This window comes from Alligator mississippiensis, chromosome 1 (genome assembly GCF_030867095.1).
Source record: "Alligator mississippiensis isolate rAllMis1 chromosome 1, rAllMis1, whole genome shotgun sequence".
Lineage (NCBI taxonomy): Eukaryota > Metazoa > Chordata > Crocodylia > Alligatoridae > Alligator > Alligator mississippiensis.
Window position 1 is genome coordinate 171,713,641 of NC_081824.1, and position 18,438 is coordinate 171,732,078.

General features: G+C 41.9%; 1 protein-coding gene across 1 annotated transcript in view; it reads left to right on the plus strand.

Annotated features, from left to right (window-relative positions):
- The window catches only part of DNAH8 (dynein axonemal heavy chain 8), a 343,175-nt gene extending 325,252 nt beyond the window's left edge, over positions 1 to 17,923 (plus strand). The window contains 5 exon segments of the mRNA XM_059716994.1: positions 6,927 to 7,083; positions 9,627 to 9,779; positions 9,879 to 10,068; positions 16,169 to 16,290; positions 17,330 to 17,923. Coding sequence (XP_059572977.1) covers positions 6,927 to 7,083; positions 9,627 to 9,779; positions 9,879 to 10,068; positions 16,169 to 16,290; positions 17,330 to 17,617 — 910 coding nt within the window. The 3' untranslated portion in view covers positions 17,618 to 17,923.
- The last annotated feature ends 515 nt before the right edge of the window (positions 17,924 to 18,438 follow it).

Below are 18,438 nucleotides of genomic sequence, written 5' to 3' on the forward strand. Positions count from 1 at the left end.
AAATTTTACTACCTCACTCATCAGATTTTGCATTTCATTTCTTCCTGACTTTCTTAGGTGAGGCATTACTTATTTGGTTGTCTTTGATGACTGCCTTGAAAGCATCCCATAAAATATTTTTGAAAATTTGGTTTATATTATTTTCAGTGAAATAGAGCTTGATTTCTTTTCTAATAGTTCTTACTCTTTCCTGGTCATATAACACTGAAATATTCAGTTGCCAAATTTTCCTTTTGGGTATATTCTCTAATAAATAACTGTACTGGTCCATGGTGTTATCAGACAATTTCCCCTTGCTTGGCTGATATACCATTGTTAAGTAATGTTTTGGAAATCATGATAACATGTATTTGTGTATATAGTTCATGTGGTGCTGAATAAAAGAAAAATCTCCTTCTTTTGCATTTAAATATCTCCAGGAGTCAAAAGACTGTGCTTATCTATCTTAGTGCTGTGCTTGATTTTTCTGTCCTTTGTTATACTTCCATTAAACCTATCTACTTTTGGGCCCATAACACAGTTATGGTCTCCTACCAAAACAACATTTCGCTTTAAAAAAATTTCTGAAGTTTGAGGTAGCTTTCTATAGAAAGACATCCTGTCTCGAATGTGTGCATATACACTTGCTAAAGTTACCATACCAGTCCCCTTTTGGGTTTTCCCCCTGCTTTTTTTATTCTACCCTTCCCTTTCTCCCCTACTCCTCTCTTTTTCAGTTAGGTTCTCCCTTCAAAGTTTCAAACCACACATATGTTTCTGTACCCAAATTACTTCAGGTTCTGTTCCAAATGTAATCAGTCTCTACAAGATTTACTTAAATTTAGCCAGCACATTCCTACTATTCATTTTCAAACATCATCTTGCAAATCAATAGCTTTAAAACTCTCCATTTCAAGTTTCTTGACCATATCCTTCAAAGTCTCCTTTTTACTTTTTTTTTTTGTGGTTAGTTTGACCACTGTGTTTTTCTGTTCTCTGCATTATCATTAGTGCCTGAAACTGCTGGTGCTTCAGAATTGTTTTCTTGGCTAGGGAGAGACATTACACATAAACTGGTTTAAGTGATCAGAAACTGATTTAAACCTGTAACAGAACAGATGGTCAGTTCACATAAACCAGTTTGAAAATGGCTGAAACCAGTTTGAGATAAACCTGGTTGAATGTAGTATCGGACTTAACTGATTTGGCTAAAATCAGTTTATGCAATGTCTGTCCCAGACCCCATTGCTGGTTTAAGATAAATCAGACTCCTCCAGCATCCCGGCATGCTCCCTGGCCTGTGTGGGGCTCTCTGCAGCACAGCAGGGCTGGCCCCTCCCCTCTACTCCCTGGCTGGAGGTTGATAGAGACTGCAGGCATCTGCCTGGCTTCTGTTCCCTCCTCCCCTCTAAGCAGGGATTCTGCCATCCCCTCTGCCTTACACAGACACACAGCATTAACTAGCAGACTGCATGCTGGCTACAGTCTGTGCTATGACAGACGGGACAAAGGCAGAATCAACAGGTAGCTGGTAATGTCCCTCTGTTGTTTTCTTAATGGGGTGATAAACACTGAGTTCAGGGTGATAAACACAGTGGTATCAATTCCCTGCTGTGTTGATCAGAAGTGGGGGGGAAGCCTTCCCAAATCAGAGCACGCTGCCAGGGACTGGTCACACCCCTTCTCCCCCATCTCAGCACTGTAGAAAAGAAGGGAGGGCTGCTCTAGCACCCCCTGGCTTCTAGCCTTAGCCACTACAGGCATGTGCCTGCATGTCTGTGGTTTAGCCTAGCCATTAGACTAACCTGAAAAGATTGAATCAATTCAGGCTTAAGCTTTTTGAACGTCTATCCCTAGTTCTAGCAATTTTAATCCCCTGAGTAGGCTGACTCCATCTGCCTTATCTTTAATGGCCTATTGTTGTCCTTCCTGAGCAAAAAGAAGCTTAAAATGATAGTCCCATGAACGACATGTGCCGCCAGAGGCTGTGGGGGGCATGGCAAGCAACCACAGGCAGCTGCAGCAGTGGCCGCAGCGAGGATGTGATGGCAGCAAGCGGTGAGCTCTTGCAGGTGGCCGTGGTGGTGTTGACGGGGAGGGGAGGGGTGGTGAGCACCAACCAGCAGTCAGTGACCACTCATAGATGCCACTGCTGGTGGTGGTGGTGGCCAGTGGCAGTCAGCAACCACCCACAGATGCCGCTGGCAGTGTCGGCAATGTGGGGGGTGGTAAGCGGCAACCTCCTGCAGACGCCGTTGGCAGTGGCCAATCACATGGGGTGCACCGCCGATCTCATGGGGTGCTCTTGAACCCGTGTTCATCCCCCTATGCTTCGACAGTGGATAGCCCCACCTGTATTTTATCTTTGTGTCTCAGACAGGTTGTAATCTCTTTCAGTTCTTGTTTTTTTCTTTGAGTGGGGTATGATAAACTTAAGTTAAATACGTTAATTTTAATAACATTAAATGTATTTGTGACTATTGTTTGATTAGCTCTGCTTAATATAGATCAGAATACTAGAACTAGGGGACACACACTAAAATTAGTAGGAGATAGGTGTAGACCTAAGAGAAAGTACTTTGTTACAGAGCACACAATTAACTTGTGAAATTCATTGCCACAGGAGGTGGTAGAGGCAGATAGCATTTGCGTAGTAGGTGGTACATTTGTGAGATTGTGTATTAGATCCCACCATACCTTATTCCCAGTGCAGGGGAAGCCCAGGCTGGGATCACAATCCCAGGCTCCCCCTGCAACCAGCTCCTGCAGCTTCACGCCGCACAGCTGATAGGGCTCAGGAGGGCGTGCAGCGGAGACAGTATTCCCCATGCTGCCCCTGCTGAGAGGCCTGCAGCCAACATGGGCCGCAAGCATCGGCAGCTGTGGGGCAGCATGGGGAATGCTGCCCCAAATGCAAGCCTCATGAGGTGTAGAGCTCATGGGGGGGAGGGGAAGGAGGAGGGGCAACGTTCTCCCCACTGCAAGCCCTGCAGCTGGCAATGCTCCCACCACTGTGAGCCTTGTTAGCTGTAGGGCTGGCTGCACGTGGTGCACCCTGTGGCTACAAGTTCCTCAGTTAATGGGGCTCCCAGCCACAGGGGACCACTTTCCCACCACTTGACCACCATTCAATTAATGGTGTGATTAGAACAAGCTGCAAAGTTATCACACATTTTAGCTGAATAACTTTGTAGCTTATTGCTTGTTTTATCACGCCATTAAATGGTTGAATGTGTAGCTGGGCCACAGCTTAAGGCGTGATTACCTGATTTATCATGCTTTAAGTGTAACATATAGAGGGGACTAAAGAGAAACACATGAATAGATGTCAAAGTGCATTTTCTTTTGTTATGGGCTGCCCTGAAGCAAGAACAATTAATTTAAAGCTCACTTAGATTAGGGGCAAGTTTGCCTTTGCATTTTTTGAAGAAGTCTCTGCAGATAGCTGTGCAACAGCTATATGGTCCTCACTCTTTTCCAAATTCCATATTTCAGAATGTGTTTCCATTGTGAGGGAAGTCCAATTTTCTAACTCTAAAAGAGCTTTTTAGTTTGGATGTCCCTTATTTTCAGTTTGGTCCATTTTTGTGTGAATGACGTTTTAGTCTCTATTTTATCTCCACTTAGAAAATGAAGCATTGTTACCCTGCTCTCTAGCTATTGAAGAGGCCACTTTAGTCCATTTTCTAGTGTTATTTATAATAAAGCCTTCCCTGATCTTGCTATTGGCACTGGCCTTACTTACTGCTTTTTTTATCTCTTCAAAAGTAAAACTCTTGACGTAGATCATTAAAGAAATGAAAATGACTTAACCATAATTTTCCTTCTCTGAATTTAGCTTTTGAACTGTGTTACCATTCATGCATCCATCTCTCCCCAAAATTTGAGAATCAGCTACTTCTCCAAGGTTTTCTACTTTTGGTTTGATTTGGGAAAAGCAGGATATTTTTATTACGTTGTATTTATTTATATGTGTAATACTTTTTAATTGACATCATCATGGGAGCTTCTCCTTTCATGCTGAAGAACTGAAGAAGTTGGCTGTAATATTGGGAGAATGGTATTTATATTTTGTTGGGGGTGGGACATAACTTCCAATAAGCTCACACTCTACCCTTGTACCACTACTCTGTGGAGTCAGTAAGCTTTAAACACTGTGAGTTTTCCACCATTCTTGCTCTCACAAGCTAAGAGACAAGAGTGACAATATTTTCAGAGGAACTAAACAACAAGTAATTTATCCTAATTTTTCTGATTTATAGTCTTTGTAATTACACTTGCAAAATGTTTATTTTAAACCTCTGCAGCTGGCTTCTCCAGTCTTACGATATCATCTCTAAATTTTAACTACTTTAAGAACTCACATGCATCCTTCCAAGGCACAACCCTTAGTTTAATTTCTTATATAATTATATATGACAAAGTAGTAAGGGAGATAAATGTCATCTGAAGGTTGATAGGTAAAATTGACATATACAATTATGCTCTGAGTTGGTGTAAATTTATGTTCTGAATCAGCTAATAAAGCAGTGAATAACTTCCTCATGTATTTGACTAAAAAAGAAAGAAATAGTGCAGGAATCAGCAACGTTTCTGGCCTGAGTGCCAAAAACACCCCAACCCTGAACCATGCCTTGACTTGGTGTGCCGGGCAGATTGTGGAGGAGCCACAAGGGGCCTGGTTTTCATTGCTAGAGGGGGCTGTACGTGCACCTCTGGGCAGACAGTGGGGGAGAGGCTGGGGTTGTGTTGGCTCCTTCCCCACTCTGTGCCCTGAGGTGCACATACAGTTGCCATTGGCATGGAACCAGTGCTGGGGCTGCAGAGCTCAGTGCAGCTGTTTGCAGCCTGCCTGCCACCTGCTACAGCTGCCCAGAGTCTGGGCTGGGCTCTGGGCAGCTGCAACAGGTGGCAGGCAGGCTGCAAACAGCTGCTCCGGAGGCCTGGCCAGGCTCTGTGGTGGTGGTGGCTGTACACGTACCTCCAGGTTGGACAGCAAGAAAGGGGCCAGAGTTGCACTGCCACAGGCCCCTCCCCCAGCGTCGGCCTGGAGACAAGCCTAGCCTGGGCTCTTGAGCCCAGTACAGCTGTTTGTAGCCTCCTGACTGCAGCTGGCCTGGGCTCTGGGCAGCTGCTGCCAGCCATGGAGCCTGGGCTGCTTGTAGAAGGCCTCGCAGCCTCCTGGCTACCTGCTACGAACAGCCTGGGCTCCATGGCCAGTGGCAGCTGCCCAGAGCTTGGGCCAACTGTGGCATGCTGAGAAAATGGCATGGCGTGGCGTGCCATGCTCTGGCACGTATGCTGGGGATTGCTGACCCCTGGGATAATGACTGCCAGGCCTGCAACACCAAAGCATATACCACTTGGTAGTAATATATTTTCTTTAATACTCCCCCTTAACTACATATGCCATTGTCATGACCCAAAGGGTATGATTTTGTGTGTGCTTCGGCACTGCAGAATTATTTCCCGCCACGAGGAGCTTTCTTTGCATGGTGCAATTCTCAGTTGCATAGAGACAACCCCGGTGCAAAGGAGTTCCTGCCATTTGCATGCAAATTTGTTTCCCACTATTGGCTGTTTCTAAATTATTCCCATGTGGCGGCTAGCGATTGGCTTGCTAGCCGTATAAGAGGCTTGAGCAGTTTCTGCCCAAGTTGGAGATCTCCGGGGAGGACCTCATCTAGGAGGACTCCACATCCATCTCGTGGAGAACTCTAAGCGCTGTGGAGCTTAACAAACCCAGCGTGTGCCTTAGAGGAGGATACAGGGGCCTGATCAACCTCTAGCCTCTCCCCGTCGCCGCCTGATCCCTCGACGTACCCTTCCCTGCGCGCTCAGTCCACGGAGCCTAGCAAACTTCGTGTGCGTGTGTATCCAGAGCTCTTTCCAGGTTTAAGAGGCTCGAGTTTTCTACAGGTCTTGTTTGTGCAAATTTTCTTTTCGTTTGTAACTGCAACTTAAGCGAAGTTTTTCCTGCCTGCACCGCAACCATCTATGGTGTAAGTAAAATAATCTTTAATCAACCGCTATGCGTCCGTGCCTAATTCTAGTTCGCCGTGCCGAATTCCCCGACCCACGTGCAGGGCTGCTGGCCACAGCCCGCTGTGCGCCCCCGAAAGCCTCGGATCGCTCCTGGCCCGCACAGCCATTAGGTAGCAGTATAACAAAAGTACTCATACAGCTGTGTTCACGTTACAAGCCAGCACTGCTTACCCTCTTTTTCTACCAGATGCAGCATAAACTTACTGTATTCACTGCATTTACTAACTCAGAACATAAATTTACATCAGCAGTGCCCAGGCTAGAAGATTTTAATCTCCAGGGTTGTAAATCTGGCAAGTTTTATTATCAATTCTGAACTGCCTTGTGGTAGAATGGATTTTGCTATTTAATGAGGGCTAGATAGAATCTTTACATCTAGCCTTGTATAAGAGGGGACAGTTTGCAGTCATATCCATGCTTACCCCCAAAAAGCAGCCTAAGAAAAAAATGGTATCTCTCTACCATATTACTTTTCCTGCTTCTTTTAGATAAATCATTTCTTACCAGACATCAATTGTTCTCCTTCCACTTCCCCAAAATGCCAATGTAATGTTGGAGTAGTTTTTCCCTCTCCTCACTTTTCCAGTAACAGGATGGGATAGCAGCCATTTGTACTTGCTCTTCTTTCCTATATCTGAATTACAAATGTAGGGATGTACCCAGTAAGACGGGGAAGGGAACAGTTATGTTTCTCCTCACATAGCCACATAAAATTTGGCCTTATTTGGACCAATGCACTTAGCTCTGTATGTGATGAAAATGAAAATAATCCCTATTCTGTGGAGTTTACAATCTGTCTGATGACCTACAATTTTTCACACATCTAAATACTGTGATTATACAAAGCATACAAGTTACCTGTGATTTCTGAAATATTCTTAACGCTTTAATGTAAATTTCAGATATCAAAGTAATACAGCAGCTGATGTTCTGGATACCATTACTAATATTCAACCCAAGGAAAGTGGAGGAGGAGCAGGAGAAACCCGTGAAGCCATTGTATACCGATTAGCTGAAGATATGCTGGACAAACTGCCTTCTGATTACATACCCCATGAGGTGAGGTCATTTAAACAAAATCTTTGGAGTTTTCATATAAGAAGTTAGGGGGCAGAAAAATCTTCGAATCTTTCTATAAACAAAAGACACTATAATTAGTGACACAGCCAGCTTACCCCGTCTTCTCAGTTGGTTTGAATAGAATTTAAACATTTGTTAATTAAAATAAATAAGCTTCTTATCATTCTGGCAGTGAAGATAAACTGACTGTGAATGGGTGTTGTACTGTCTTCCTGGGTCTGCAGAAACACCCTGAAATAACACTGAGAGTAAATTTGCTTGATTTATTGTGAATGGTGAGGTAGCAACTCTCTGTTCCTGCCTCAAGACAACAGGTAGAACAGAAGAACCCTGAGCAACACTGGCATTTATAATTTCATCGTGCAAAAATAGGAAAGTAAAATGACCTAACAACTGTACCTGTCTTGAAGTTGTGGTCATTTACATTCAATTAGAAAAATAATTTAAATTTTGCTAGAATGTGTATGCAACTGTCAAGCAGTCCTTTGGTCTATATCTTAATTTGGGTTTATCCTCCACAAAGATTACAACTGCTGGCAATTCCAAATAAGGTTTTATTTATTTGGGCTCCAGTGACAGTGAATGGCCTAGATTTGACATATCTTGGCAATGCTTAGCGGGGCACTAAAGCTATCCTAACTAACTTAACTATCCTAGCTAATTTAAAAGCAAGGCAGTTCTAGTAGTTGTTTCAAGGTTATTTTAGCATCTATCTACAAATATCTACTGTATTCACTCAAATTCAAGAGGAGCCCTCCCCCCCCCCCCTTTTCCCGGTGATTGTGTGTGTGAGGGGGAACCTCCTTGTCTTAAATTTGAGTACTGGCCTAGGTCAGGTGATGGGGCAATTCTAGCTTCATCCCCTGAGCTGGCCTATCCCAGGCTGGGGTGGCTTGTGTGGCAGGGGAGGGGGCATGTGGCAGGGGGAGCACAGGGGAGACTGTGCAGTCGGAACAGGGAGGAAACTATGGCTCCTTACCCCCACCACTGCTTTCTCTGTCAGAGCTGTGAGAAGGATGAATTTAAAATGACTGTCTAATAGTTAGATTCTGTACATGGAAACTTATAAATGTGATATAATTTTCCATTTACAAAATCTAATTTTTGAAGTGTTTTTGTAAATTATAACACATTTATAATTTTCCATATCTAGAATCAATAATCTAATTTGGGGGGGGATTGTCTTAAATTTGAAGCAGTCTTGGATTTAGGTACATGCATTATCAAGTTAATTACATTTCTCCAATAGGGACAAAGAATTAAGGAACTCTAAAGACTAAATAATTCCTACTAGCTGGAGCTGTAAAGGCTTTTGAATCAAGTGTAGGAAGAAAATGAAAAGTTTCACTAAGCAGATAAACCTGCTTTCAGTGCTCCTAAGGTTCTTGGAGGAAAAGCAAAATGTAAAGAAATATAGAGGCACTGCATTTGGAGAACCTGATAGTATTAAGCAGAGTTGATCAAATAATATTAAAAAATAGATTCCATAATATTAAAATAACTTTTTTTTGCTTTTAATTATTTTGCTGATAATAAGCCTTTGGGTTTTTTGAGGATTTTTTTTGAAGTTTGAATTTACTGATAGACCAACCTGGTCACCTAATCGTCTTCAGATTATGAAGTCTCACTGTTTGAGTTACAAACTGTGACTGTTCATTCATGAGTTTCATGTAACAGTATTTGGATTTGGAGCAGTCTAGTCAAACTCAGAACTTCAGTCATGTCTTGCAGCTATCAGACTCTAGGGGCCTGTCTAACTGAAGTGCCCAGAGTGTCTTGTGTATCAGTATCCTGGGCTTAAATATGGTGGTAGGGTTGCTTTAACTAAAGCTCATTCAACAAGTTTTAGTTAAGGTGCCCCCACCAACATTTTTAAGGTCAGGGATGCTGGTGCACAAGACACTGGAGTCTGCTGGAGTGTGGCAATTACCATGCTCCAGCAGACTCGCTTAATTGAGCATGCTCCAACATGCTGTAATTACAGTGCATTAGAGCAGCCTTGTATATAGGTGCCCTAAGAATCTATATGCTACACTATAACTGCTTATTTTCACTATCACAAATGTTTCCTTGCCTCATTTTCCATAAGACTCTTTTGCCTCTTTCTTCCTTTTTCTTCCTCTCTTTGGGCCAGCCTGTACATACTCTCTACTGGCCCCGATTTGTCACCCTCCCTGGAATAAATGCCTCTTAAAAGTCAAAATTCTTTCTCTCTTTCTTTCTTTCTCTCTCACTTTCTTTCAGCTCTAAGAAGCACTGTCCTGATGCAAACATAGCCCTAAACTCTCATCACATCTTTAATCACTCCTTGTCAGAGTCTTTATCCCTTAGAGAAAATCAGGCCAATAAAAATATTGACTTCTTCTGAGTCCTTACCTCTGTCTAAAAAGGCCACCCACAATCTCAAGTAATAGCACTATTTATAACTTTTCTCAGTGCTATGATAATGAACTATTATACACACCAATATTAATTGCAAAATTTTAAAATTTAACTTGCTTCTTCCCGTTCCTGTATTTTAGGTAAAGAATCGTTTAATAAAAATGGGACACCTTAATTCTATGAATATTTTTCTTCGTCAAGAAATTGATCGAATGCAAAAGGTTATCTCAATACTCCGAAACAGTCTGAATGATCTTAAACTAGCTATAGAAGGAACCATAATTATGAGTGAGGCAAGTGATGAACTCTTTATTGTATTAAAAAATACTCTTTTTAAACAGAACCTATCTCAGTTGAACCAATTAATAGATTATGATTTTTCACTTTTTCAGAGTTTGAGAGATGCACTTGACAATATGTACGATGCTCGAATTCCTCAGCTGTGGAAAAGAGTATCTTGGGATTCTTCTACACTTGGATTTTGGTTTACTGAACTTCTAGAAAGAAATACTCAATTCTCTACCTGGATATTTGAAGGGAGACCACCTGTTTTTTGGATGACTGGATTCTTTAATCCACAAGGTACTGTATTTACTTGAATCCAAGATTAAGTGCTCTCCCCCATTTAACACATGGGGGGGAGCCTAGTCTTGGATTTGAGTACCAGAGCTGCTGCCTGGCTAGGATCAGAGGGGCTCAGAGGGGCTTGTCTGGCTGGGAAGGTGGCATGGGGGAGCATGGAGGGAGACTGTGTGGTTGGAGGAGAAGTGCTAGAGAGACTATGTGGTGTTCGGTGGTAGGAGCATAGGGAAGACTATGCAGTGTGAAAGACTACAGGGGAGATCAGGCAGCAGCAGGGGAGCTGTTGCACTCCAAATCCAGCCCCAACCCAGCTAGGGGCAAGAGCTGGAGTTGTCACTGCTGCTACCTGGCCAGGACCAGAGCTGGAGCTAGAGCCACCACAGGGTAAGCTGCAGCAAGCAGGGTGGGCACCAGAGGAGGAGGGCAAGTGGCAAGGGAGGTGGCAGGGAGCAGGTTCTGGGGAAAGAAAGTGGTGTGGTGGTAGAAGCGGGGGCAAGGGGTGGGGATAAGGCTGCTTGTCCCTCCTGCCACTGCTTTCTCTACTTCAGTGCTGTGGGAGGACAAATTTAAGGTGACCTTCTGATAATTAGATTATATACATGGAAAATTCTAACAAACTTACAATTTTCCATGTATAGAATTTAATTCTTGGGAGGGGTCATCTTAAAGTTGAAATCATCTTGGATTTGGGTAAATATGGTAGTTAAAGTACTGGCAAAGCTTGAATAAAACTTATTGTTTGCCCTTAGCACTGCCCCCACCCCCACACCTTTCTGCTCTGTCCTTTGTATTTTGTATTTGTATTTTGTAAACATCTGATGTTGTGAGCTTGGGCTTATGAAAGCTTATACATCACTGATTTAGTTAATCTATCAGGTGCATCTCTACCATGCCTTCTGCCTGATTTATAGTACAGTGTACTGTATTTAACTACTATTTGATGCAACTTATTACATATGTAATTTAATTCTGTATATTGAAAACAGATGAAAACATGAGAAATAGTATTTTTTCAGTTCATGAATGATAAAGTTCTGCTTAGTGACATAACATAGTGACAAACTTAATGGTATAGCTCCTAAAGAAATATGTTTTATTTCCCAGTTTCATTATGATTTATAATCATTTGTGTCTTTCCAAATCACAAGTTGCAAATATTGCAAAAATAAGTTGCAAATATAGAGCTACTTCTGTGGATTCTTCTGTAGCTTATACATCACACAATAGAAAAGAAGATGTGAACGTACACTGTAGAAAATAATCTACATTTCATAGTAAATTAACTCCCTATAGATATTGTAAAAACTATTGCTACCTGCCAAATTTATGAATAAACAACTTGTAAGTCCAGATCTTTCTGGGTTACACCTCTGACATACAAGTAAACGAAATCTAGGATTATCTTGTTTGTCTCATTGCTTTGAAGAAAAAAAATCCTTGTGTGATAAACAACTCCAATGAGTAACCAGAAACAGTGCAAAAACTAGGCTGCAATGGTGAATTGCCTAAGTGTATTATCTGAATTAAAAGAAAATCAGTTTTATCAGAATATGGTACAAATTAAAAAAATGAAGCTTCCTTTGAGGTATATTTCTGAAGAAGAATCATTTCAGTCTCTCTAGCTGCAGCATACAAAATGCCTGTGGGGAGCTTCTCTAGTATAGCAGCTGTGAAATCTATTTTCAGCTGGATGAATCCCTTAGTCCTTGTATATACACAAGTTATCTTCAGTTGGTAATTTTGCAATTCCTATTAACCTTTTTATGGGTGATACTGTGGAAACCAGTAATATCTAAGTCAATTTTCAAAGGAGATTATTGAAGTGTCTGGGTTGCATAACGCCAATATGTGAGGGTTTCCAAATTATTGTTCAACTTTTTTTTTTATGTTTAGTGCCTTTTTAAGCAGATGGTACTAAAAACAGGTCAAAACATCTCTCTACTTTTGTCATGAAAAGTACAGTTAACAAATGTATTAAAGAAGAGTCAAAGCATGCTATTATCTTATGATTCAAAAATAGCAACCAAAAGTGTCTACACTGTAAATTTACTATGCTGTCTGCTCCTAAATTGAAAGCAGGGTAGTTAGTATGAGAAGCAGGCAAATTGGCACTATTCCTCAGCAGTGCTAATCGGCTCCCAGAGCACAGGATAGATATGGCTACAGTGCCTGGAGGAGCACAGTGTATTGAGCCTGAATTGATTCAATCTTTACAGGTTAGTTTAACCTGGCTAGGCTAAACTGGTTTGTCACTGTACAGACATCCCCTCTGGACTGGAAAAATGTAGGCACATGCCTGCAGTGGCTCATGCTAGAAGCTGTGGGGTGCTAGAGCAGCCTTCCCTCCCTTCCACATTGCTGAGCTTGGGGGAGGGGGGTGGCCAGGCCCCAGCAAGACACTCTGATTAGGGAGGGGTCCCCCCCCTCACTGTTCCTGACCAGTGAGGGAGCCAGCAGGGAGTTACACAGCATGAAGTTACACAGGGAGTAACACAGTATTTATCAGCCCATCAAGAAAACAAAAGCCTCTCTCATTAGTTCAGGCTCTTCTTTTAGCTCCAAAAAGCCCTAAGTGGACACTACCCTGTCTGCCTTTGTCCTGTCTGCCTCACACAGACACCTCTCAGCATTAGCTAGCATACCACATGCTGGCTATGGTCCATGCTATGGGAAAGGGGGTGGGGGGCAGGAATCCCTGCTTGAATAGCGAGGGCGGGGTGGGGCAGGAGGAAGCCAGGCAGACCCTGCTGTGCCTGCCGTCTCTGCTGGAGCTCCAGCAAGGGGGTAGAGCCCTGCTGTGGAGCAGAGAGCCCCACCCAGGGCTGCAAAGCATCTGGGATGGTGGGGGGACTCTGGTTTAAGTTCAACCAGGAAGGGGCCTGGGACAGACATTGCATAAACCAGTTTGACCCAAATCAGTTAAGTCTGATACTGCATTCAACCTGATTTATCTCAAACTGGTTTCAGTGCACTGAATGTTTGTTCTGTTACAGGTTTAAACCAGTTTCTGACCACTTAAACCAGTTTATGTGTAATGTCTGTTCCTAGCCCTTGAGGGCGGGCACTGGTGTGTGTGTGGGGGGTGGGGGGAGTGGGGACAGCCAAACAGAAAGAATGGCTGCACTTGAGGTTGAGGGTGGAGGGACAGTGGCACAGGAACTGTGGTGGCAGTAAGGGCTGCTAGAGGATTCTCCTAAGAGGAAAAAGGCCCTCCTCAAATAAGGTAAACTACGTACAGGGCTGCCTTCTTCTACCAGAGCAAGAAAAGGTAGAATGATTGCATCTATGAATCAGACCCAAAATCTGTAATAGCGTTAGTAGTAGCATTATATTGGTGAAGGCTGAGGACTATGCTTGAGAGTTTTATTAGCTTGGAGTAAAAGTTTAATTCATTTTTATAATATTGTACACTACCAGCAGTAATTTTTAGGAGTTGTATGGATAACCCATGAACAATAGTTCTATAACCCATGAACAATAGTTTTTGCAGGACAACATGAACACAGGCACTATAGCTGGTCTGGTATTCCATTCAGTATATGGCACTGCTTGGTCTCTACACATATTATCAGAAACAAAGTTTGTGTAATGAGTAACGTCAGTCTCTCCTATTTGACTTCCTACATTTTCCACAAGTATCTTTGTGTTTTTCCCTGTATTTCCCCTCTGTATAGAATGTCTTCTCCACATCAGTTTACATGATTCTCATATTGTTCTTCCCAAAATCTCAACTCTACTGTGATGTCCATTGTTACTGGTCTAATGATAATGGTGATACAAGTGGCTTAGACAAAACACTTTTTACCCTCAAAAACTATACACTTAACTAAGGCATGTTTTCTTATGTTTCCATTGACAGCACTTAGGCTACTGTACTTAAAGTTAGCACAAAAAAACTGTTTGCAGGATTGGTTCTTTAAGCACCATGGAGCAAATACTGTCTTTTATTGTATGTATATACATTGCCTAGCACAGGGAAGCCCCAACATCACTCCTTTGATGCTTTTTTTTAAACTCCTGCTGTGACACCTCTACATTGCAGTTACAGTAGTTACTCTAGTTTAGTGCAGATACCTGAATTAACTTTAAACTACCTAGTTTGGATACTGGTGGTAGTCTAGTTGTGGCCGTAAGAAATCAGCATGAGCTAAATTAATCTGATTCTATGACATGTTTCACAGCCTGTCCTGAGCTCCCTGCTGCTGATTCCAGACTGCTACTACTACCCAAGCTAAGTACTGTAAACCACACTGGAGTCACAGTACAGATATACTTTTTGCCATTTTTTAAAATCTAGCGCACACACTGTATCACCCCTCACCCAGCCCCTCTTCTTCCCCCACCAAAGCTGGAAAAAGCTGTTTTTCTCTACAATACAGGTCCTCTTTTGTTGTTCCCAGATGAGATCTACTCAGGTGTTGATAGTGTTTAACAATCAGTTAATTTACTGGGGGCCATTCTTTACAGCTAGCATGTCACAAACCAGCCGTGCACCGTCCCCAAGTGCCAGTTCTCTACTTCTGCCCAATCTGCTGCTCTGTTTTCAGCTCCCTGCCTGATCCATTGTGCTGCTTTATGTTTCCTGTCCTGTCTATGCCTGTGCTGCCTGTCACCTCCCCAATTTGCTGTGTGCCACACACAGGCTACCTGTGCCACTTGTTGGCCAACCCTGAACTAATGCATACATAGACAAATTAGTGCTATCCACCCCCCCTTACTAGAAAGAGCATGAAGCAATGCGCAGTATAATGATATGGACAGACCACATCTACATGAGTGGCTGAATGCAGTTGTTACTACACAGTCATTTAGTATTTGCTTGACCAAGTTCTGAATGACTGCACAGTAACTGGTGTTACTGCAGTCCCATCACCACACTTTTTTTCAAACGCTACTGCACAGTAGCAACAAATTTCTGTGCAGTAGCTTGTTGCTACTGCACAGTAGTGTCGCCATCACAGTTTGTGCCTGGCGATGCTATGTCACTGTAGCAATGAGCTGTAGCCCCGTAGTGTCTCATGTAGACATGCCCACAGATCACAGAATGAAATTTAAGTTCATAAGCTGTACATTAAAGGGATTTCTCCAATTATCTTATTCCTGCAGGGGAAAAGAGTAAGCCAGAGCATCTCCAGCTTTGGTGGGAACTCTGAGGGTGGAAACAGGTGTCACTTTTATGTCTGCATAAACATTTTTGTGGCGGCACAAAAGTCAAGCAAACAGATGTTCATACTTCTTGTCGTACAACAAATGCCTAAAATTTGTGGCTGTGACACAGATGGTATCAATTTGCACCATGCTATTGCAGCAGATGTCTGTTAGGTTTTTGGTGGGAGAGCGTGCTCAGCTGAGAGCTGCCTGCACTTTCCAGCCACCCTGGGCAGGCAGTCCTGGGGCTTGGGGTACCCAATCCTATGTACCCCAGGAGTTTCTGGGGCTTTCCCTGGGTGCATCTCTGCAGACAGAAAACCTCGGCTTTCCCCTTTTACAGAGACGTGCCCCAGGGAATTTCCAAGGTGCATCTCTGTAAGCAGGGAATGTGTTGCCTGTTGTCTCGCAGGATCAGGCTCCTGCCTAATGCAGGATGACAGGCTACATGTGCTTTGCCCAATGAAATGGATAAGCGGTGGCAGGACACATCCCACCACAACTGATCTGTTTCATTTGGCAATGTCTTTTAATATCCCGAGAGCATGCAACAGTTCCAAAGAAGGCTTGAATCATAGATTCATAGGATTGGAAAAAACCTCAAAGATCATGTAGTCCAACCCATGGATAGGTACAGGATGTACTGTTCCTAAACCACTCCAGATAGGTGCCTACATGCCATTTCTTGAAAACCTCCAGTGAAGGAGATTCCACAAAAAAGAATAAATGGTGCCCAGTTCACTACTTTGACAATTGTACTGCAGGGTTCCCACTACACAGAGGGGTATGAGACACAGGCATGCTTTCCAGAAAGCCAAAAGCATTTGGGACCCAAGCCTTGGGTGCATTACTGTAGCCTGATGAGCAGCCTTTCTGGGAGAATCCATCTAGACTTACAACACATAATCAGTTTTGCAGATAAAACACTAAATCTTGTGGCTTGGCATTTCAGGATTCCTGACAGCAATGAGACAAGAAGCAACTCGAGCACATAAAGGCTGGGCTTTAGATACAGTTACAATACATAATGAAGTGTTAAAGCAAGCTAAAGAAGAAATCACAACACCTCCTGCTGTATGTATGACAAATGAAAATATTTCAGTATTAATTTCAGTGCTTTATATTTTTGGATAACTCAGGATTTTCAAATTGCCGTAGAACACTTTAACATTCTCTCAACATTTTTACTGTTTTAGAAGTTAAATAGAAATCATGCAAAGTTGTGGAATCATGGTCCCCTGACAGATGTTATACTTAAGGTGTGATTAACTGGTTAATCATATCTTAAATAGTGACCTGGACACATGTTCATTCAATTAATGGTGTGATAAAATGAGAAACATTTTTACTGTTTTAGAAGTTAAATAGAAATCATGCAAAGTTGTGGAATCATGGTCCCCTGACAGATGTTATACTTAAGGTGTGATTAACTGGTTAATCGTATCTTAAATAGTGACCTGGACACATGTTCATTCAATTAATGGTGTGAAAAAATGAGAAATAAGTGTTATTACACACATTTTGTGTTTAGTGTGGCAATCTGGCATGATGGGATCTGATGCTCAATCTCATGATTGCGCTTCCAGCCATGCACATGTGGCATGGCAGGAAGCATGATTGTCAAAATCCTGCATCAGAGCCCATCACGCCTTTAAATTAATATGTCAGGGGTCACATTTGCAATTTGTCAGTTTATGAAAATAAGTTCTTAAAAGACCAGTTCAAATCTTTTCATTAGGCTATACTTTCTTCTATGTTTTCTAAAGGCCTGAAATTGAGACTTCTTGCCATATTTGCCATTTGCTAAACATGGGACAAATTTGCACTTATACAAATGTATCTGTTTTTCAGTAATGGAATAATTGTATTTTTACCATACACAAACAATTTTTCACCTGGTGAACTCAATTAGTAAAGTGCTTTTATCTCCATTTCAGTAGCATTATGTGCTGAGGCTTTTTCTAGTTATTTAATTTAACTTCCCTTTTTTCCTCTGGCAGACTTTTCTAACTGTAATACAACTTTCTTATTTTAGTGGCTTAAATCAGCTATTTATTTTGTAAGTGAAACAGTTATGTTTTATGTATCATTTATCTGCTTACTGTCTACACAGGAAGGGGTCTATATTTATGGACTGTACTTGGATGGAGCAGGCTGGGACCGACGTAACAGTAAACTTACAGAATCTGCACCAAAGATTCTTTTCACACCACTCCCTGTGGTGCACATATTTGCTATTAACACAACTGGTCCTAAAGATCCAAAACTTTATGTTTGCCCGGTTTACAAGAAACCAAGGAGGACGGATCTGACCTACATCACTGTGATCTATTTAAGGACAATCGTATCTCCAGACCATTGGATACTGAGAGGAGTTGCTCTTTTGTGTGACATAAAGTAAACTCTATCTTCCAAAGTATGACAGAAACACAGAATATGCAATATGTAACCAACAATATAAGCATTAAGTCTGTTTTTTCCTAATTTGCTGGTTTGTCTTTTTGTGTGAAATCTTTCAACGACAAAAATTTAAATACAATTTATGCAGCTGATTGTTATCTCCCTCTATCAAGGGAGCAGTTGCATTAGTGCTGTTCTCAAAGGAAATTTTAAGTAAAGCATTTCACTAATGGTTACTTTTGAAAGTTTGCATACCATTACTTAAGCAAAATTTAAAGTTCACTTAAATAGTAAATGTAGTATAAACTAAGGTGTTATTAAAAAGTAACACTTAAAAAAATCCAAGAAAATGTGTTCTCATTATTTCTAGTTCCTGTTAATTACAACAGATTTCCAGCTGGTGTTACAAAGTGAGTAAGAAGTAGCAGAACACTATGCAAAACATTACCAACTTTATCTTGCTCCACATGTAAGTTTTGAAAGCAACACTGGATTCTGAGTCATAACTTTGTGCCTTACTTTGACTGAAGGGAATTTTAAATTTTAAACAGAACAACTTTTCTGTCTAACACAGAGACAACTTGACCCATACATTCTTATGGTTCATTCCCCAGTGCTAAATTATGTTGATGTAGCAAAACTGCACTATAAACACTTGTAACTGATCCCTATGTACTTGCCTTTGGACTATTCGACCGTGAGCAGTTTGCCCTGTATTCAATTTAGATGATATATGTGTAGGAAAAGATCAGGAAGAATAAGAGCTACATGGAGACTACTTTAGAGACTACTTTAGTGTCAATACTTCTGTAACTAAAATAT